The sequence below is a fragment of the Acanthochromis polyacanthus genome, chromosome 7 (assembly GCF_021347895.1).
Source record: "Acanthochromis polyacanthus isolate Apoly-LR-REF ecotype Palm Island chromosome 7, KAUST_Apoly_ChrSc, whole genome shotgun sequence".
NCBI lineage: Eukaryota > Metazoa > Chordata > Actinopteri > Pomacentridae > Acanthochromis > Acanthochromis polyacanthus.
In genome coordinates, this window is record NC_067119.1 from 7940447 (window position 1) to 7962472 (window position 22026).

The following is a 22026-nucleotide window of genomic DNA, read 5'->3' on the forward strand; positions in this document are numbered from 1 at the left end:
ACAGGCATAATTCACCACCTCACTATTGAAAAACGCCAACATTCATGGATGGGGGTTGTTGCCGTGTGAAAATAGGATTTGCTGTGTGGAAATAAGATTTCTGAGTGTACGCTTGCAAAGAGGAAAGAAGGAAATTCAATAGGAGTACAAAATGTGGTAGATAAAGACCATCTGTTGGAGTGGCAGCACAAAGACGCCATTATAGTGTACATGATGAAATGAAATATCTGCTCAGCTCTCGTTTTATAATTGTGGGATTGTGTGCTTATTAATATTGATTCCATTTTCTTTCATCTCCAACAGGGGTTGCAAGGACCAAGAGTGAGTAATTATTCACCTCCATAGCTTGATCATTATTCTTTGCACAGTGTGGGAACAAATGAAGGAACTATATCATCTTTCATCAAGGCCGAGTTATAAATAATTTGAAGCCTAATGTTGGGGATGGAATGTGTTTCAGGGATCTCCTGGACCTCGTGGACCACCTGGACCACCGGTGAGTTCTTCCTCTTTGTATATTTTACACGGTAAGAGTCACACATTTTCATTTTAAGTAATTCAATCGAGAATTGAGTGCCTTAACAAGTGGAAAAAATCACATTTTCCAGCAACGTGTGGGTGATTTATAGCAATTGTTTCTGAGAAAAAGACAGTATATCAGTCCCAGATATATACTGACACCTCCACAGTTGCATTTTAAAGGGTTATTAAGAACCCAAGACTAATGAATGAGGCGTGAATTGTTGCGATCAAGGCATTAATGATGGTGAAACTTTCTGGCGAGGGCTCTCAAGACTGCATTATAAGTGCCTGATAAGTGGCACTCCTCAGTTTAAATATGGCTGCTCCAGTTTAACACAGTGTGTTTCCTTTATTTTAGACTCAAAACATCTGTTTTTTCCTTTAAAAGTGTGGACATTTATTTCCTCAAAAGAGTGTCCATTACTTTTAGTGGAACTTTGTAGCACTTTGCTGTTGTGTAGTGAACTAAGTAGAGCAAAAGGACTAGGTTTTGACTCAAATATCACTTAGAGTCAAAATGCCTCCCAAAGAATTCCATTTGATACCGAATCTAATTTTTGTATTAAAAAACAAAACAAAAATGCTGTAATCTGTTGCTCATTATACATGGCAAACATTACTATAATGAGCTGATCTGCACTGTTCAAAAGTAAGGATTGGGTTACACCACTGACTGCTTCTTCTGTTGCTTCTTGGTGAATTCACAGACAGCTGAATGTGTTTTGCTAAAGAAAAATTGGTTGCATGTTTTACTTCACAAAAAAAAAACCTAAAAATATATATATTTGTGCATCTATACCCTAATTTAACTGCAAACACATTGTGTTATTTCCAGGATAATCTAGCTACTTAGACCTGCCTTTTCCCACCCTGCTGTAATTGAAAACAAATAGCTCTCAGCTTGCGGCTCTTCTTTTCTGCATTTGACATGCTTTATTTCCTGTGCATTCATGCCTCATTTCCTGAGCAATCATGGCTGAGTCTGTGAGTATCTGCATATTGGGTGGGAATTGATCACCGCTGACAGCGTAGATTAGGATTTACACAACTGCTCCATTGTTTGGCTAAAAAGTACAGACAAGAGAAAAGGAAATGGTAATAATACAGGTTCTTTTGTGTTGATTTCTAGGGTCTGCCCAGTTCTGACCTTTTACTTGTAAGTATGTTTTATTTGTAAAAATTGGTTCTCAATTTCCTTGGTTCCCCAATCCCTACGAATGATGACAAAGTGTAAATGACTACAGTTCAGGTCACCTTACTGCCTTGTTGTCTTTTTCTGGCAGAGAAATGAAGCTCTTGGTGCTGCTTTTCAAGTCATTATCGATTCCCATGCTGCACTGAGGCAAGAGGTAGGTTCTGAGTGAAACTGCAAGTTGCACTGAGTTTCCGAATATTCCTATCCTTATCTTATTTGTGATATGAATTTCTGTTTGAGCTTGAAGAACTGGCACCCTACAGACATTAATTAGGTTGTTGCAACAGCAGAGAAGACAAAGGTTTTAACCAAAAGCTTCTAAAAGATACAAATAATAGAAATGACACCTCATGCCACTATGTCTGTTCAAACCAGAACTACCAGACCATGGACCTGCCCATGCTGGACCAGGGCACTGAGATCTTTAAGACCCTGCAGCATCTCAGCACTCTGATCCAGAGTCTTAAAAACCCACTGGGGACCCGTGACAATCCTGCCCGAATCTGCCGAGACCTCTACAACTGTGAGCAGAGGATGTACGACGGTGAGGAGACGTCTCAAACAGGTCATTTCTGTGCACCAAGTGGCTCAGTTTCAGTTAATTAAAGTCGTCGCCTTCTTTGACAGGCACTTACTGGATCGATCCAAACCTCGGCTGCGCTGCTGATACCATTGAGGTGACCTGCAACTTCACCGGTGGAGGACAGACGTGCCTGAAACCTGTCACAGTGTCCAAGGTTCGGCTCTGGATTCTTTAAAATAATCTAAATACATGGATACTATGGAGACAGTGGATGAAGATGAAATCCACGATTGTTTATGTCTTCGCGGAAAAGATTCTCGTCATGTTGTCTTAATAAGGATTCCTCAAGAAGTAAAGAAGTGTGGAGATTAAGATGATAGATGAAGATGAGCCATGTGTGTGCATTATGTCACTGCAGCGATAAATAAAGGAGCACAGCTGTTCATTTTCTGGCTCCATACGATAAACTCTAGTGCTATTTGGATGGATCAGTCCAGCAGTGAATCTTAAGGCGTCCCATTTGGTCTTCAGACTTGGCCAAGTCACCATCAAACGCGCATTCAGTTGGCAAGTAAACCTTAGATTGCCCTTCATCCCCTTTGTTACGGAGTTATGTATTCCAGCCGCAGGATATTTCAACAAAGCACCATATCGCGCACAATGACACAAATATGGACTGACCCATTTCCTGCAGAAACCGCAAATGAAATAATTGGGATAGTTGCCCGTGCTTAAGGCCCAATCTGTGATCCAGATGCAACTTATGGAAATTCAATGCAGAACTCAAGCCTGTTATCAACTTTCAGATTGATTAGGGTCATGTTTGTCCACTACAAAAACAAACTCTTAAATTAATACTGATTAGGAATGCTCATAAAAAATGATAAATTATAGCTGAGAAAAACATTGTTGAATTAGCCAAATTCTTTCAGTTGAGTTGAGCATTGGACTGGATACGCCAAAAAACTGTGATCAAACTTTATGTGAGATCAGAATTAGCAGGTAAACATGACATTTGGTTTTCATGCCATTTTGTCACAGTCTTGACACAAACCCACTCCCTTCACAGTTGGAGATTGGAGTGGGTCGCATCCAGATGAACTTCATCCACCTTCTGAGCACCGAGGCCGTTCAGCACATCTTCATCCACTGCCTCAACGCGTCTGTGTGGGCAGCAGGACCCTCAATGCAACCCTCATCTAGAGCTGTGAGTTTCAAGGCCTGGACCGGGGAGAAGATTCGGGCCGGAGACCTCCTGGAACCGCTCATACCCAGAGACGACTGCTGGGTATGTGCTGCTACTGTTACTACATGAAAATCAATGCTTCAAAATGTCCAGAATGTCAACACCCTTTGACTTAGTTGCTTTTTTGCTGCGAACTAGATGAGAAAACCAATAGTGCTCTCAAGTTTTTTTGCAAGTATGAAGCAAGAGTTAGCTTCATAGAAGGATGAGTAATGGGGAAATGCCGAGCTTTACTCTCTTCAAAGTTGAAAGAAACTCTACTTAGTATTACCACTAATGAACACAAGCCATATTTATTGGATCTATTGCAAGAAATGTAGAATCAACAGGTCTTTATAGGGACTTAATGTACTTTAAAGATGTCTTGTCAGGCACTCATGGAGTTAAAAGAACAGCTTCCTGCAAAAACTTAAGCTGGTGTTTTTACAGTTTTGCTTGATTAGTGCATTTTTTACAGAGATGCACGCCGAACCAGTCTAGCTATTTTCTTTCTCCTTCCAGTCTGTAAATTTCCTTCTTGCCCCAGCTTTATACTTGGCCAGAAATGAAACATATTTTCTCACTTTTCTCTAAATACCTTATAAAACACTGCAAGGGTCACAGCGAGAATTTTTTCCAGTCATGTTCCCCTGCCGTGTGCTTTACATTCCCTCTGATCCATATGAACGGTTGACATGCTGGCCCAGTCTGCTTATAAAACACAGCCTGCTCAGGGAACCAGTCTGCAGATTGTGCGGAAAGTAGAGATGATGCGATGCCTCACGCGATGCATTTATTGCTCATTATTCATTCTGAAATGGCTGAAGCCATCCAGCTGCTGCTTGTGGAGCTGCAGCTGCTCTGACTGCTGAGGCTGTGTGGTTCTAAGGAGACGTCTGCATGTACCTGGTTTGCTTCTGTGACAGATGATCAGGGATTTCAGCCAGCTGCAGGTAGTAGTCAGTGTTAACGGCATGAATGTGTCATGATAGTAACTGAGGATGCACTCAAGTCACAACTGTATGAGCTGTACTGTGATACCAACTACACTCAGTCACACCCTCAGGTACTAGTCTGTACCACTGCATTAGGAAAGAGAGCTGGAGCAGCTGGTTCAGCGGTTCTCTCACTGCTGAGCCAAACTCTACGACCGCAGCCTTGGGATGACACAGCTGTCACCGTAGCCAAGGCTGTGGCCATTGTTGCTATTATGGTTGTGACACATTCCTTTCTAAAGGCTGGAACTCTGACTACATGCAGCGGCACTGACAGTTTTTGCTGGCTGAGCGTTGTAGTGAAGCTGCTGTATCCCTGAACTCCTGAACAAACACACACAGAAGCACCGCAGGTACAAATAGCAGCAGCTGGACATTATCTATAGAAGCACGGCTTAAAAAGCCCAAACTATGACCATGTATCGCAGGCACAGCTTCACCATCCCAGTCAGGCCAAGATCCAGCAGCTGCGCTCACAAGAAGCAGCTGGATGGTGTCAGAAAATGGCATTTTGGAATGAATAATGAGCTCTAAATGCAAATATCACATCCTTCCTGTAGGATTTAGAATGTTTCCCTAAACGGCAGTGCATTATAACTGGGCTGGACCAACATAAGAACTGTTCATGTGGCTAAGAAGGAATATAAAGCACATAAGATAAGACTATTAATCACACCGTGGGGAAATGTGCAGTGTTACAGCAGCGAAGATAGTGCAAGCATTTAAGGAATGTAGCATAAAAATAAAGCAAAATACCAGTCAGAAGTTTGGACACACCTTCTCATTCAGTGGCTTTTATTTGATTATTTTAAATATTGTAGATTAATACTGAAGACATCGAAACTATAAAAGAATACATATGGGATTATGTTGTAAACAAAAAAGTGTTAACCTTCAGTATTACTCTATAATGTAGAAAATAATACAAATTTTTAAAAAAGCACTGAATGAGAAGGTGTGCCCAAACTTATGACTGGTAGTGTATGTAAGTGCGAGTTGTAAAATTAACCCCTTGACGCCTATTGTCGCGAATTCGCAACATACTGTACTACTTTCATTGAATCTGTAGCCAAGAGATGTAGCCAATGCTGGTTTGTGCATATTCAATACGTACCTCGGAACTTTTTGCAAGCACTAGTTTCTCGTAGGACTGGTCAGAGTGAGACCTAATTATTATATATCTGTTATTATTATTTATCTGTTCCATTTGCAATAGACAAATTAACAATCTCCACTTATTTTAGCATCAGCTGAAAAGCAAAAAGACGCAAAAAAAAAGTTTTTATTTAATTGTAAATAAATTCAGGCGTCAAGGGGTTGCCATTATCGCACATATTTCAATTTCAATATACTTTATTGTCCCACTTGGGGAAATTTGTGTTGGACTTAAAGCTGCGCTACCAGTATTGCACAAAAAACACATAAAAACAATATTGTGCATAAAAACACATAAATACCATGCACAAAATCCACAAAAAACCACAAAATCCATGCAGTACCACATATCAGTGGTACTGCATGGATTTTGTGGTTGTACCTAAGTAGAAAACTATGGAAATGGCATATATTCTAGTACATGTAGAAAAATTGACATTGCATGGGTTTTTTAGTGCAAAACATTCATAATTCAAAGATTGAGTTGATGCTGGGGAAAAAGTAAAAGTATTGGAAGGTAACGCAAAAGTAGTCTTCAAAAAAGTCCTCGCTGTGACCTTTAAGGGACTCTGAAGTATCAGTAGTAACTCTATGAGATTGAATATTTCATCCTCATCCCGGCATGAAAAAAATGAAACCACGCTCATGTTTTTTCCATAAACATCGACCCTGTTACTCTGGATAATGCACAGGCCTCATTATCAGAGGTCTCTGGGTTTCTTTGGTAGAAAGTAGTTCTAATGAAAGCTGCTCCCACTGATGTCTGTGGATTATCCAGAGTAAGTGGTGCATTATTCAAATCGGCCAAGTTGCTATATAACTGTACGTTTCTGCTGTGCAAATAGAATTTCATTTGTCTCTGTTCTATAAAGTGAAGGCAGAAATATCTAACGGAACACAGTGACATAATTCAATCCTACCTTTCAGATGAAAGATGGACGCTGGCATCAGACGCACTTCATCTTCCAGAGCCAGGACCCAAACTTACTCCCCATAGTGGACGTCTACAACCTGCCGACCGCAGATCCCGGCGCACGCTATCACCTCGAGGTTGGACCTGTGTGCTTCCTGTAAAGGCCCTGTGGAGCGGCCCGAATCCTCCCCTAGAGGAGCGACTGCATGGAAGATTTTTGGATTTGTTGGAGGGGGTGGGCGAGAGAGACTTCTGTTCCGTGGTTTTTCCGGAACAACAAACCTGCCCCCCTCCTCATTTTCTCTACACAAAATATGCTTGGACTGCAGAAACAGGAGGGTCGCCAGATAAAGACGGATCATTGGGATTGCAGCGATAAGACTTCTGGCATTAATCAGCCTATGGAAAACAATAATAAGCTCTCTTTTTTTTTTTGGTTTCCAGAGACTCGCAACACCTGGATGCCCCTTTTGGAAGGAAGTAATATGAGCGACTCTTTCATCTCTTTGGACCATGTTGTATCATATTTTCTTCACGGTCTGATAGCAAAAAAACTACACATTTTTTAAGAGATCTGTACAGTTACATCTGCAAATTCAACACCACCTATTTTAATTTTTTAAAAGTATTATTTATACATGTATATGTACTGTATATTGTAATATAAAGTGCAATAGTTATTGTTCCACAGCCTTTAGGGATACACGGTTTCAACGTCAAATCACTCATTCAGGTAAACAGTGTGCCTCAGACACACATCTGTACGTACTGTCTCCGGGCGAGTCTTTTTTTTGAGCCTCTGAACTGTCTAAGCTGAGAGACCCCACGTTTATATGGACGTCTTCACACAAACAACTGCTGTGTGGTGCTTTCAATGTTAAGATTTCGACAGTATGAACTGAAAAAAAAAAAAAAAAAACAAGTGTCAAGATGCTACCTCGTACTGCACCTCTCATCTCACACCTTTACCCGATCTAATCCAGAGGTGACACCTTGGTGCTGCAACAGTTGACACTCGTACCAGAAACTCTCGGCAAAAAGTCACGTCTGTGCTTTCAAAAGGGAAGACTGTAAAATAAACACGCAGGTATGTTCAAGGTATTACTTTAACACTTTCAATATTCTTCGTTACGAGTCCGACACTATAAGTTAAGTTTATTTTGTCGAAATGTAAATGTATAATTATGCAACCTTTTATTATCAGTGGATTCTATTTAAAGATTATTTAAATTCTGATTAGCTCAAAAAACCAGGCGGCGAGGAAGTCGTGCTTTCAGTTCATTCTTGGGTGATTTGGAGCTTTAAAGGTTATTATAAAATATGAGGCAAGGATGGTTGAACTCAGAGGATTTCTTGCATAACTACACAACTCTAAACTACCACGGTACATGAGCTCACAGTGTTTGGTCATTTTATGCAGCGTGAATGAAGTCTTAACGACTTGCCAGGTAAATCAATAAAAGTCTTGAAACCTCTGTTGAAACGCAGCTCTCAGTTTCTGTTCATTAAAGGAAACTTCATGAAGTGACCACATCAAATGTTTCTTAGTTTCCATCTGTTATTTTCACACACGGAACTGCCAAGTGTGAAACTTTTTTCCTTTTAGTGGCATTAAACTGAATGCAGGATATGAAACACAAAAACACAAGCAGACTTCTTGTTTCAAAGTACTATATTAGCAGATTGCTGTATGTTTGTATATTTGGTCTTATCTTGGGCACATGGCGTGGCGACCCCCATCGATGGGAAGGTTGACTCCGGTGATGAAGCTGGCGGCGTCAGATGCCAGGAAGGCGATGCTGTGTGCCACTTCGTCCACCTCGCCTGGTCGTCCGAGAGCGTGGGTCTGCTTACACTTGGCAAGAAACTGGTGGTCAAAGAAAAGCACAGAAGAAGGATAAGGAATGCATAATAAAGGATAATTCTTTTGGCTATGTTTAGATGCATTTGCTAGTTGCTCAAAGAAATAAAAACATATCACGGGATTTTGGATGACTTCACTTTTAGAAAGACATACACTGATCGTTTGACAGGTAAAAGTGAATGAACATTGAACCAAGTCCAGATCACACATCAGTGAGCTTGGATGAGTTAAATCTGGAATAGATTGTCATACTTGCAAAGGCCACAGAATCGATAAAACATTTTTTTTTTTGGAAAAATCCTGATTTTTGTGGTATAATGTAAAAACATGGGAGATTTTCTGAGTTTTTTTGTTTTTGCATCTGGACCACTTCAGACCAAGTCTAGATCGAAAGCCAGTGAGCTTAGGTGAGTCAAATCTGGAGTAAGTAGTTTTGCAATGGGTAAAGACTGCATAAAACAGTATTTTTTATATGAAAAACTATTATTTTCTATTTTGAAATGGAAAAACATGGAGATTTTAGTGGGGTTTTTTTATTGCATCTGGATCAATTTAGACTTAAACTTTCCGTTGCTTCTAGCGAGACAATCTTCCTTGGAAACATGGTTGAATTCACCGGTTTTAGCCGATGTGTAGGGTAAAGTTGTCAGACAATGCTGCCTTTACAAAATCAGCATTTTAACTGTGGAGCTCGGCATTTCAGCAACTATTTTACAGTCATTCTGTTGTCTGGCAACAGAAACAGCAGTATATGAAAATGAGAATAGCTTTATTGGGAATTGGGCTGCATTAAAATCACTGTGTGAGCACAGAGAGCAGGAGAGAAGTAAACAGATGTAAACACTGTCCAACCGAATTGGTCTCTAAAAGATTTGTGTTCACTCTTGTGGTCAATAGGCAGAAGATTGGGTGTGTTTTGCTCGAGGCTGAGAGATTTTAGAGTTAGTGTAGGCAGATATAGAAAATAAACAAGACGACATGGTCATCAATATCCCCCGCCACGTGTGATGTCTATGAGTCTATATCCAAGCTAGTGATCAAGGGCCATAACTCTGTTAAATATTATCCCACAGGTCTAATTTTCGAACTTGATCAAGGTGTCCATGGTGTGAAGCTACACACTATTTCGTAATCCTAGCTGTAATAGTTTCCGAGAAAAGCTGTCCCCTTCATCGCGGACGGTCGGACGGACGCACGGACGGACGGAGGCACGGAAGCACGGACGGATGGACGGACGGACGGACGGAGGCACGGAAGCACGGACGGACGGAGGCCAAACCTATATCCCCCTTTTCCACTTTGTGGAGGCGGGGGATAATAAGCCTGATGTGATTCTAAGATTCAAAGTTTAAACTAGAGTTCAGTAAGATTAATACTGATTTAAAGTTGGTGATCCATGCCAGTTGTGTAGGCAGGGCTTGAAGAATGGCAGAAGTAAACATTTTCATATCCTAACATCTTTTACTTTACACCTTCAGCTTTATAACAACCACAAAACGCAATAAAAATGGATTTCCACCACATTGCACTATGTGTCAGTATGCAATATCATGAAGTGTTACCTGAGCGTACTGCTCCTCATCCAGTCCTGCTCTCTTGTGGACGTCTGTGATGATCACACCAGGACTGCAGGGATAAAACCAGTAATATAAAACAGTACAAGAGAAATGCTCTGTTTCAACAGGAATGGCATCAATCACAATCACATCAAATGGCACATAAACTAAAAAAAGATTGGGGAGGAATGTGAACGTAAAAGTGAACCTGTGCCACAATGAAATGCTTATTTCACGTACCAGACAGAGTTCACCCTGACTTGCTTTGACGCCAGCTCTGAAATATAAAGCAGGTGGTTGATATTTTGTGCTAAAGTGCTATTTTGAACTTTTAGAGTATATACTGTATATACGTATGAGGATAAAAAGGCTCAACTCACCAAGTGCTATACAACGTGTAAACTGGTCGATGGCTGACTTGGACATGCAATAAGCCAAAACTCCGGGGAACTACAGAGAGAATAATCACACATCTTAATACAGATTCTTGAAAAAAAAAAAAAACTACATATAGATGGTGGTGTTGAAATCTAGAGCTGAGATGCATAAAACTCACTGATCTCTGTCCGTTGACGCTGGATACGTTGACAATGGAGCCTTTGGTCTTGATCAGATGCGGCACACAAAGTTGAGTCAGGTGATAAACAGACCTGCAATATGAAAATCAAAAGCTCGGGAAAAGAAATACACTTCAACACTAAATACAAAGTTATGACTTTGCACCATCGTCAATTTTTCGTCTTCTCGAGACTGTCAGGGACGATTACATCCCAACATCTGTGACTGGATCCATCAGTGCGATAACAGCAGCATCACACCAATAACCACACATCCATCCCGCGACATTTAGATTAGCTGGCTGCTGAGCGCTGCCACCGGACTAATGTTCCTGTGGATTTACGCCAGCGTGGGCTGATGTCCTCTCTACACAAATCTGTGGGTGAGCACAGCATGCTTTCTGTTTTTTGTCCTACAGTTTCGTTTAAATGTTTGTCTTAGTTTACCACACAAATTGATTGATTGCAGTGTCCAGTCCTACACTAGTTTATATGAACTATAAAAAATCCTATTCAATTTCAAAAGGACGTAGTACCTGGTACTATTTTAGTACCTACTCGGCCGGGGTTCCAAGCAAGCTAGGTCGAGCCGATAATGTGACATCTACAGAGTGCAGGCCACTGATTGGACAGGGAGTGACGACACATGAGAGCAACTCCTTCACAAAAACCAGTCAGTGTTTTGTGACTTTACATTAATTATCCCATTGGTGGCAAGCTCACTTTAAACAGTCAAGTGCCATGTCATTCAGCGTAGGTGATCATTTCTCTCCAGCTCCTCCGATCTTTTGACATCTGAATTGTGACTGTTGCCCGTTCCATACGTAGCCATGATGTCAGTCCATCTATCATTTTTACTCTCTGTCTGCCTCGTCCTCTCTTCCCGTTAATTTTTCCAGCTGTAATGATATATTCCAGGGTCTCCTTCCTTAAGATGTGTCCAAAAAAATGTTGCTCGCTTAAACAAACAAGTATATTTTGAAAGTAACGTCGTTGTCTCCTGTATGCAGACAACAAGCTAGCTAGTTAGCCGTCAACGCTAACTCAGTGGCTGGGCCGCCATGCTATGATGACTCCACCCACGATGACATGGTGCTCAGTTGCAATGGAAAACAACCTGAACCGAGTCGAGTCAAGCCAAGTCGAGTCAAGTAGGTGCTAATGGAAAAGCGCCTTATGTGTAGATATGTAACTGGCGGCCTGTCCAGGGTGTCTCTTACCTTCACCCTAAGTCATCTGGGATAGACTCCAGCCTCCCCTACTCTAATGAGGATTAAGTGGTGTATAGATAATGGGTGGATGGAAAAATTCAGGCAATATTCAAAATGTCATTTTTCTGGCCACAATGACACTTTTCAGAGTTGATTATCCAGGTCTTGCTAGTCTCTGGAATGATTACAGATTCCAGGAGGCAGTTTTTAGGATGAAAATTACATTTGACATCAGAATAATGCATCTCTGTGACCTGGAAGCGCTCCAGTGGGCAGAACAAGATAAATACCTGCAGAGAATGTTATTAGTGGCTCGCAAATAGCAGATAAAGGCTCAGGAAGGATGCATCATCGGTAAGCGAATGGATTGACTTGGCTTGTGAAGAAAGAGAAAAACATTTATACTAAGACCTCAACCGGGCTTATCTACATGTCAACACAATCAGGCCTCATTCTGTAGAATAACAGCAGAGTTACACTGCGGGTGGTTATCTCTGGTCTTGGTGCACAATCAATGCGGTTAAATAGAAAGGGAAGGGGAAAAAGGAAAAGCAAGGAGTGACACAATATGGAAGCAAGTATTTGTTTTAATGAAAACAACAATGAAACAACAATATATGACACATCTTTACATACAAATAATCTACTATTTGAGGTATCAGTGAGCTGCATGAGAAAGGAACCCAAAGCAGATCCCAAGCTGAGATAATGGTGTTAGAAATATCGGAATGATGGTAAAGGTTAATTGAAACTGAGGGAAGATGAGAAGTTAGCATTTAACTGGGATGAAATATACGTGTATAATGTGTAAATTAAATCTGTTTTTCTCTCCATTCTTTTCTCTCGCATAAAATTGAGAATTTGCTTTTGAAAGTATGAAGACTCAGAATTTTTTTAATTATTATTCTTTATTCTATAAAGGCTTTGAGTTGTTAGATCTTGCTTCATTTTGATGTGACATTCAATTTGTGTCTCTTGATTTATAAGAAGGTCTTTTCTACCGTGAAACTGCCTAAATCCTCCAACTTCTGCAGGGAGAACAGCTGAAACACTGCGCATTTAAATCTGAACTATAATATCAGTGTAAATTGCATTATTTCTTATTTGTAAGTGAAATGTTTCATTTGCATGTGTAATATTGCATTACTACATCAGCATCATCTCCAATATTAGTTCTTACTTTTTGTATTTTAGTATTATTTTACCTTACTTGCATGTATTTTAATGATGTCTCATACTTTTATCCTATTGTTTTTCAATTACGAACGGCATTTTTTCTCTTGCAATTGTATTTTTTAGGGTAAATTAAGTTCTATCTCATCTTATCTTTAAAAAAGTTAAATCCATCCTGTAGCAAAAGGTGCACAAGTAGGATTTATTCTTAATTCAGTCTAATTCTTCTACTCAGTCCTAACAATAGATCATATTCCTGAACTATACTGCATTTCTCCTGCCCCATTCTTCAATCCAAACATTTTTAGTCAACCAATTTCAAAAAAATAACACTGTATGAGCCATCACCATCACCTGCCATTCCTTATTTAATGTTAATTTCTTATTAGTATGTGAAATATCTGTTAGTATTGTGTGTGATATTTCATTTTTATGTGCAGTATTGCATTACTACTTCAGTATCCATATCAGTATTACTTCTTACTTTTCTTATTTGTATTTCGGTGTGGTATTCATACATATTTCCTTTTACTGCGCTGTTAGGCACTGCATTTATTCTCTTGCTATTGTAATTTTTTCTGAGCAACTTCTGGTGCACTCCACACTCACTCAACTCCATTGCTTTTGTTTGACCTGCAAGCTTGGGAACTATAAGTCCGAGAAAACAAAGATAACGTGCGTTGTTCCTCAGGGGTCCATTCTGGGGCCTCTTCTATTCAATATCTACATGTTGCCCCTTCCTCAGATAATAGAACATCATTCCATCTCTTACAACACTTATGCAGATGACACACAGCTTTATATTTCAATGTCATCATATGACTACAGTCCTTTACTTTCTCTCAGTAAGTGTATCCATCAAATAAGTGAGTGGATGTGTCAAAGTTTTCTCCAGCTCAATGCAGACAAGACTGAAGTGATTGTATTTGGCGCCAGAAATGAAAGGTAAAAAAATCAGTGCTTACCTTGACTCCATGTCAGTCAAAGTTACAAATCAAGCCAGAAACCTTGGTGTCATTAAAGCTGCTGTTCGGAGTTTCCGTTTGTTTTCAATTTATGTATCATTTTTTTAACAAAGCTTAAATGTGTTAGTCTAGTTCGATACTATAATATAAAGTTAGAATAACGCGATATGAAAATTTATTCCTGAGCTCCGCCTTCCTCTCATAGACCCCCATGTTATTCCAAAAAGCGCCGGTCGCTGCCGACCAATCAAGTTCGAGCTTCAGCTTTGTCATGCTGTCAATCAACGGTTACGCGCACAGCAAGCAAGCCCATGCAGAGGTGGGCGAGCTACGCACTACGCAACCGTGCGCACATTTGTTTTGCTTGTGGAGGAGAGAGCATCAGGGATCAGCAACTTCCAGAAAAGTTACCAATCCCACGGCTTGTCAGGCCAAGAGACTGCAGGACGTTTTTTGGCTCGGGGTGCTCGCGTCGCTCCCCGACCACGGCCTCCATAGCCCGCCTGACGGCTTCGTTTAGATGCCCGACCTCTGGAGGAAGATGTTGGGGCGTCTGGGACATACTCTTCGTCAGAGGAGTCATGCAATTCTGAACTCTAGATAGAAATAAATAAACAATGTAACACATATACACGCGTAAATGCACTAAGTTTGATAAACAACGTCATCGAGAGGGATACACGAGTGTAATCACATATTTAAACTTTACTTGTTCGTCCTAGCAGATTCATGTTATTTTGGTATTAGGACAAGTTAGACTCAATACAGCATTCTAATGTAATTCCTTTATTATTTACTAAATGTACTAAATGTAGAAGAGTGGAAAACAGCAAAACAGGCAAGATGCTGCAGCACTCTGGGCACTTATCTCATGTACTTCGCGCGTGCACAAATAAAGGGGCGAAATCAGAGGGAGGGTGGGACCAACAGTGTTTTGGGAGACGCTGCGATTCAAACTCCGGACACGAGCTTTAATGACTTCGACCTGAATTTTAATAAAGCTGTTACCTTTGCCTATTACCACCTAAAGAACCTTGCTAGAATCAAGGGTTTCCTGTCTAGAGAAGACGCAGAGCAACTTGCTCATATATTCTCAGTAGGTTAGATTATTGTAATGGAGTCTTTACAGGTCTTAACAAGAAATCAATCAAGCAGCTGCAGCAGATCCAGAACGCTGAGAGTCCCAACTAACACCATTTTTCACCAGTCCTCAAATGACTTCCTGTTATTTACAGGATAGAGTTCAAAATCTTACTCTTGTTCTACAAAGCACTGAATGTCTTGGACCAAAACACATCCTGGACTTATTATCTGCATATGAAGCATCCAGAGCCCTCAGGTCATCAGGGACAGGTTTACTGGGAGTTCCCAGAACCAGAACCAAAAATGGAGAAGCAGCATTCAGCTATTATGCTCCTCACCTGTGGAACAAACTTCCTGAATACCTGAGATCTGCTCAATCTGTAAGCTCTTTTAAATCAGGTCTGAAAACCAGATTGTTTACTGCAGCTTTCTCTTTGACGCTCAAACTATTTTCCTGTCTTTTAATGCACTTTTATGATCTGAATGTCTACTTTTATGCTTAATTTCTATGATTTTAATGTATGCTTACCTTTAAATCATTTTTCTGAATGTATTTCTTCGCCATTGTAAAACGCTTTGAATTGCATTGTGTATGAATCGTGCTCTACAAATAAAGTTGCCTTTCCTTACCTGACGTTGATGTTCATCACTCTGTCGTACTGAGCCAAGTCTGTTGTCTCGATGCTGCCCATCGCCAGAATTCCAGCGCTATTGACCAGAACATCCAGGCGGCCGAAGCGAGCGATGGTTTGCTCCACCGTCTTCTTCACCGTCTCCTCATCGGTCAGGTCTCCAGGAACAAGCAACGGCTGCACAGCAAACACAATGTCTCATTAAGCAGTGGCTTTAGAGGTAATTCAGTGCAGGTGTCAAAGTTATTCAAGTAAAACTGAACAAACAGGATTAAAAAAAATCACTGTAATAAAGGCAGTAATGTTAGAATGGTAATAAAATGGCCACTATTTATACTATAAGATAAGATAAGCCTTTATTAATCCAACAGTGGGGACATTTTCAGTCTCACAGAAGCAAAGAGGGATATTGCAAAAATGTAGCAGAAAAGTAAAATAAAAAAAGAAATATGCCTTAGTGCTGTGCAGATTCTTCCATGTGTAGATATTCCGATATTCCACAGATTCCTCTGAATGTGGAAAATAAAGATATTGCACAGAATCTTCCATGAGCAGAAAATCTGAAAATTGAAAATACTGTTTTTGCATAGATTCTTCTGAGTAGATACTGATACTGCAGATTCCAGTATATGTGAAGAGAAATATATATTGCACAGTCATTTAAATGTGCAAGAAATTCCAGAAATGATAATTTGACATAAAATAAATGTCAAACGTCCTTATTAACTTAATCATCAATAGGAGATTTTTAGCCTCACACTTGCTCATACCAAACTCCATTCAAAAAAGCACAAATTTAAAGTGTCTCACCTTAATATCTCTCTAAAGTCAAAGTTACACACAAACGACTGCATTTCACCACATGTTGGCACCGTGTCAACATTTCGGCACACCTGTTAAACTCTGAATCTAATTTGAAAGTGTACTTTTGTGTACCTCTGCAGCTCCACAGTCGGTGCACTGTTTGGCTATTTTCTGCAGGTTTTCCACGTCGCGGCCGTTCAGCGCCAGCACAGCTCCGAGTTTAGCGAACAGGACGCTTGTACCTGCACCGATGCCCGAGCTGGCACCCGTTATAAGGGTCACTTTACCTTTCAGGGAAGAAACCTAAAATACACAAGCCAAATGAAGGACCCCATCACATGTGTATACTTCACTTTAACATGCAAAGATTGAGTATTTACTCCACACTCGACTGGAAACGAGTGACAAAAACTACCAGACTTACTTTAAATGCATCGTCAGAGGCCATGATTTCTGCTGTGTTTGCATGTGTGTACTTTGCATGAACTTCCTACAGCCTGTGCGCCATGCTCTGTCCACTACCGATGACGCAAAATGACGCACAGCTCGTGCGTTGATTTGTAGTCCATAGGGAAGGGACTACAACTCTCTTTTCAGGTGTTGTGGCAGAAAGATATCCTCTGCCAAAAACTGAATACAACACAGTTTATTTACACCTACAGCTGCTTTTACTTGGATCAAATAGACTTAACGTTCAAATACAGAGAACTGTATCTCTTTTTGTGCTTGTCAAAACTGAATAGGTATGACCAGAGAAATGTTTGCAGTTACAATCAGGCCAGTTTTATTGTAGAGATGCAACAATCAGTCAGTTTGACAACTATTCAATTTGTCATCATTGTTTTTGAGAGAAAAAGCCAAATTTCTCTGATTCAAGCCTTTTAAATGTGAATATTCTATAGTTTCTGTCATTATTTCTGACAGTAAACTGAATCTCTTTGGGGTTGTTCAGAAAACAAGTCATGAGAGCGTCATCTTCAGCTTTGAGAGACTGATCGACACATTTCACCACTTTGTGAGATTTTACAAAACAAAGGACAGTAAATAATCAGCAAAGAAAATAATGAACTAAATCGTCATTTTGATAGATTATCAACATCTCTGTCACTATGTAGGCATTATAGTCACTTTCTAGTAAGTGGAAAATGGCATTAAATAAGTTGAACTGGTCCTTTAAAGCTTTTTCAAGTGGTATAAAATTACGGAATTGGTTAATATAGAACATGGAGAAGGTAAAATTATGTAGAGTAGAAGTAAGATAATTGCTTCTATGGACTAAAATTAGTTTTTGCCACTGCATCAGGACTTAAAGCCACAGGCCTTCAGCAAGTGAAGGCATTTAATGTGTCTTTGCATGCACAACATACTGTAAAATGTGTTTTTAAAAAAGACCAAAATCTAAAACTAGAATAGTTTTATTCAGTACAAAAAATGGCAAATTATTTACAAGAGAAAAACAGCAACAATGTCAGACATGGTTTCATTCTAGGAATAGTTGAATAACCTACACTTTTCTTACATCCCTCATTATACAACGCAAACTGGAGAAAGCAAAGACCAACAGACTTTATATAAAAGATCGACAGATGCAGCTTCATGGTCCAAAAAGTGAAATCTATGTGAAAATAGTCTTGCGCAGCCATTTTCTAGAGCCAACACAGGACTGTACAGAATGGTCTGGCTGCATGCACCTATTAATAACTGATAGCAGATCGATGGTGTGGTGCAGCCAGACCATTCAGTACTACAGAACTCTCTAACTAATCCCAGGCCAATACCTACAGTCTTTATCTGGTGAGTCAGACCAATGCAGAATTGTTTTAAATGGCATTCTTTCTAAGAGCCAGCAGGGAGCGACAATTGGTGGCAAAAACATGTCCAATTGTATCGAAGTTCAACAGAAAATTACCCCATTTCATCTTGATTAATTATCTCAGTGAACATATTTCCAATAACTTTATGGTTTCTGTGGCTACTTTAAGGCCTGATTTAATGCAGTATGGTGGTTCCATTTAAAGTACAGCAGACATAAAGGCAGGGCTACCTTGTGATTGACAGGTTGTTATTGCACCAATCAGATCCACAGTTTGCCCGTTACATCTCATTTCAAAACAAAGCCAAATTGAAAACTCCACTTAACAATGGCTACATCCATCTTTTATATTCCGTCTATGATTCCTCCTGAACTTAATATGAAATCTGCAGTGCGGAACTTCTGCCTCTCCCTTTTGGCAGCGAGTAAATACAAAGATACCGTTAAGTGTGCTTCTGATTGATGCCTTGCTGACCATAAGTTTCTTGTTTATCCTCCAATTCTTCTGCTGAACAAGTTTTTTTTTAAAATCTGGAGCATCACAAACTCTCCTCAGAGAATACTCCGAGTTGACCACCTTCAGCCGACAAAACCCTCATCGCTCGTTGACGTAAAATGTTTTCTACTGGTGTACTATTACCAGTACATAAATACCCTCACAGACTTCAAACTGCAGCATACTGCCAAATCCAGAGATTTACTTGGTACTGAGGAGCTTAGTCAGTACTGTGTGGACTCACTGGGGAAGTGCCTGGATGCCATGGAGGTTCACTTATAAGTTAAAGTCACACACTTCAGCTTCAAGTTAGAAAATCTGGCACTGCTCCATCGACAGTGACAGTAAAATTGAACTCTGGGATGTCATTCCTACTTGAAAAACCTGATGTATGAAGCATGAATTTTTCGAAGACAGCTCAGCACTTTCCTGCCTGGCAGTCAGTGCGCTGTCAATCATCAATGTGTGGGTGGTTTTCTCCCCAATTTCTACCCCCTGACAAGTTATCCATTTTAACTTTGGCACGGCAACACACACTGTATCAAGTGATTTATGGGGAATATCCATGTCTGCATTAGAGGCCTATCTGTATTTCTGAGGTGAAAACCAGCTACCCAGCGAACGGGTTAGCATGAATGGTCACATCTTTAATGCGGGTTTCAGTCAGCGGTCGGAACGTCTTTTCATTCACAGGCAGCTTCTCCAGTTCGTCCAGTGTTTCCAAGCCGTCGATAATCCTGCATGTTAAAGAGAGGGAGATGTCAGCTGGCGATCTAGTATCAGTCCTGTCAGTTCTGCTCTCTCTGATGTGAAATAAGTTGCGTACTTTCCAAACACTGTGTACTTCATGTCCAGATGGGGCTGTTTGGCGTACGTGAAGAAAAACTGGGAGCCGTTCGTGTTGGGACCATTGTTTGCCATCGAGACCACTCCTCTTACGTTATGCTGAAGGAAACAAGAAGTACACATAAGCGGCAATATTCAACACTGAAAACACATTGAGGCCAACTAGCTCCAGGATTTACTCACTTTTAAGTGCTCGCTGTACTCATCTTCGAATTTGCGACCCCATATGCTCGTTCCTCCTTTACCTGTGCCTGGAACATTTCAACAAAGACACAAAGGACAGATATTGAGAAAGTGATTTTGGACATTTCAGGTATTGCTCAGATGCAGAACAGCCGAATACCTGTAGGGTCTCCAGTCTGAACCATGAAGCCTTTAATGTTTCTGTGGAAAATGCAGCCATTGTAGAACCCACTGGCACACAACGCAAGAAAGTTCTGGGAAACAAAATGATAACAGGAAAATGAAACTTTGGCAACTGAAAATGATGCTACAACAGCAGCTCCTCTAAATTTTTCACTTCAACACTTTCTTTTTAAATGATTCAATATCACAAAAAAATTTAAAATATAAACCAAGATATGTGTATTAGAATAATAACATTTTCTTTATTTCTTCTTCCAATTTATCATCTTTCAACTCCTCAAATTATCTGTTGGTACTGCATAGAAAACTGCCTTTAATTTGACTTGGTGAGTTACAGTAAACATGAACATGTCTAAATAATTAACATAACAATTAAAAAAGTAAAGTACACAGTGAACATCACAAGACAAATACACAGAAAGTCTTACAGGTTAAATCAAAAGCAAGTGTAGCAAATCCAAAGTCATATGAAAGTATTATAAAATAACAGAAATGTGCTAATTTTTCACCATAGAATCTGCAAGATTCCATAGTATATAGTGTAAACAGCTTGATGTGCAAATGCCAATAATAATCCCATCTAAAAACGATAAGATAGACACTTTATTGTCATTGTGCAGGAGTGCAAGTAAATTTGTATGTTACACATAGAGACATTGTGAGATTTCTCCTAGTAATGGATTGTTTTTACATTGTTGTATTGGTACTTTCAACAAAGCAAAGGATCTTTTCCTACCACTGCGTGAACAATAATAAAGTGATATGAAGGCCGTTGCATTGTAAAATTTCTCAATTAGACAAACAAGTTGAACCTCAACTTAGCCTGTTTAGCAATACTCTACTTATTCAACGTACATTAGTACATAGCTAGGAAGTTTCAAGTCCCTACAAATTGATTTTCATATTATGAAAACAACAAATACATTAACTAAATGCAATAATAAAGACAGTATGAAGCTCACCTCACAAGCTTTCGGGGTTCGCTCGCAGAACAATTCAATCTTAATTTCTCCTAAATCTGTGTGAAGCGTGACAGCCTGGAAAACATACAAGAAAAACACCGTTATTTTTTTAACATATACTTTTAAGAGGCACAATAATGTGTGCATTCGTGGTGTTGACTTCCTAGCTTAGTCTCTTGTAGCAAAGAAGTACATTTTTACGTTAAACAAACGCCGTTAGCAAACCGGTTCGTATCGACGTTAGCTCTGTTAAACAACGACATCGCCTAAAAACCTTTGGAGCTGTTTTACTTATTTAATTGTGACTATAGCCTTGTGGAAATTTCTACAATGAAATTTACCATTTCAAACGTTGCGTCCGCGACCAAGTGCGTCGGAGAAACATGTCCGTGTGGGGATTGTTACCGGGCGCCGAAAGGTTCCGCATGGCGTTCACAGTCGTTTAAACGTCAAAATTAGCTTGACTTTGCATTTGTTATTTTTCACGCTGTGTAGATCTTTCAACCGACAGATATCGAGTTTGTGTGGTCAGCTATATTGTGAAACACGCGTGCTGCGCACATACACGATTTTGGTGATGCTGGTAGGAAAGTGGTCAGATAAAGCCGAAAATGAGCTTATGGGCTCTCAACCCCCAAATCCTCTCAGTCCCCCGCAGTCTGTAGATTTCAGCGAGATAAACGCTCCACTTCCAATTTATTTTATTGTAAAAAGTCGTCCTATTTTTTCTGAGCTTAGTCCATGTGCTACATTCATATCACAGTTAGTGCAGGCTGGCTGGCTAGACCCCTGAGTCTCACACTGCACGCCTTGGTATTGGTCTTATTTTTATTTACTATAGTTGTGCGTAAAGCTGTGCCTGGGAATTACTTGTTTTTATTTATTTAATTTAATAGTAATCTCAGTGACTCATGCTTATGTAGTCCAGGAGAAAATATACAGGTGGTGGTGAGGAGAAAAATGCATCCATATAATAACAAAATATATTATGGAAACAAATATCAGGCCAAATCCAGTGTCTGTGTTGCACACAAAACACAGTAAACATCGATCCATAACTTAATGATGGCTTATTTATTTACTCCAAAGTACAATTTGTTTACGTTTCTACCCGGCCTCCTCTTGCCATATTTTATTATACTTTAATGATTATTAGTTCTGGAAAACATC

General features: G+C 39.9%; 3 protein-coding genes across 4 annotated transcripts in view; 1 reads left to right on the top strand and 2 right to left on the bottom strand.

Annotated features, from left to right (window-relative positions):
* col27a1b (collagen, type XXVII, alpha 1b) overlaps positions 1-8003 on the top strand; it is a 92025-nt gene extending 84022 nt beyond the window's left edge. The window contains exons 54-61 of one of the 2 annotated variants that reach the window (XM_022197257.2): positions 304-321; positions 461-496; positions 1652-1678; positions 1806-1871; positions 2093-2261; positions 2345-2454; positions 3310-3528; positions 6543-8003. In XM_022197257.2, the coding sequence (XP_022052949.2) occupies positions 304-321; positions 461-496; positions 1652-1678; positions 1806-1871; positions 2093-2261; positions 2345-2454; positions 3310-3528; positions 6543-6689 (792 nt within the window). In that variant the 3' untranslated portion in view covers positions 6690-8003. Of the gene's footprint in view, positions 1-303; positions 322-460; positions 497-1651; positions 1679-1805; positions 1872-2092; positions 2262-2344; positions 2455-3309; positions 3529-6542 lie in introns of those variants that run through there. The other variant, XM_051950948.1, reaches the window with a different exon arrangement.
* A 179-nt stretch (positions 8004-8182) lies between these two features.
* Positions 8183-16928, bottom strand: zgc:101858 (uncharacterized protein LOC449555 homolog). The gene is made up of 8 exons (XM_022197258.2): positions 16798-16928; positions 16506-16676; positions 15568-15746; positions 10505-10598; positions 10329-10398; positions 10189-10225; positions 9955-10018; positions 8183-8395 (listed from the first exon to the last, which is right to left on the bottom strand). Exons 1-8 carry the CDS (start codon positions 16819-16821, stop codon positions 8237-8239), a joined length of 798 nt encoding a protein of 265 aa, XP_022052950.1. The 5' UTR covers positions 16822-16928; the 3' UTR covers positions 8183-8236.
* Positions 16929-17772: 844 nt separating this feature from the next.
* ppil3 (peptidylprolyl isomerase (cyclophilin)-like 3) lies at positions 17773-21302 on the bottom strand. The gene is made up of 6 exons (XM_051950966.1): positions 21198-21302; positions 20857-20931; positions 19872-19965; positions 19712-19779; positions 19509-19627; positions 17773-19419 (listed from the first exon to the last, which is right to left on the bottom strand). The coding sequence occupies exons 1-6, from the start codon at positions 21198-21200 to the stop codon at positions 19293-19295; spliced, it is 486 nt and encodes a 161-aa protein (XP_051806926.1). The 5' UTR covers positions 21201-21302; the 3' UTR covers positions 17773-19292.
* Positions 21303-22026: the final 724 nt, after the last annotated feature.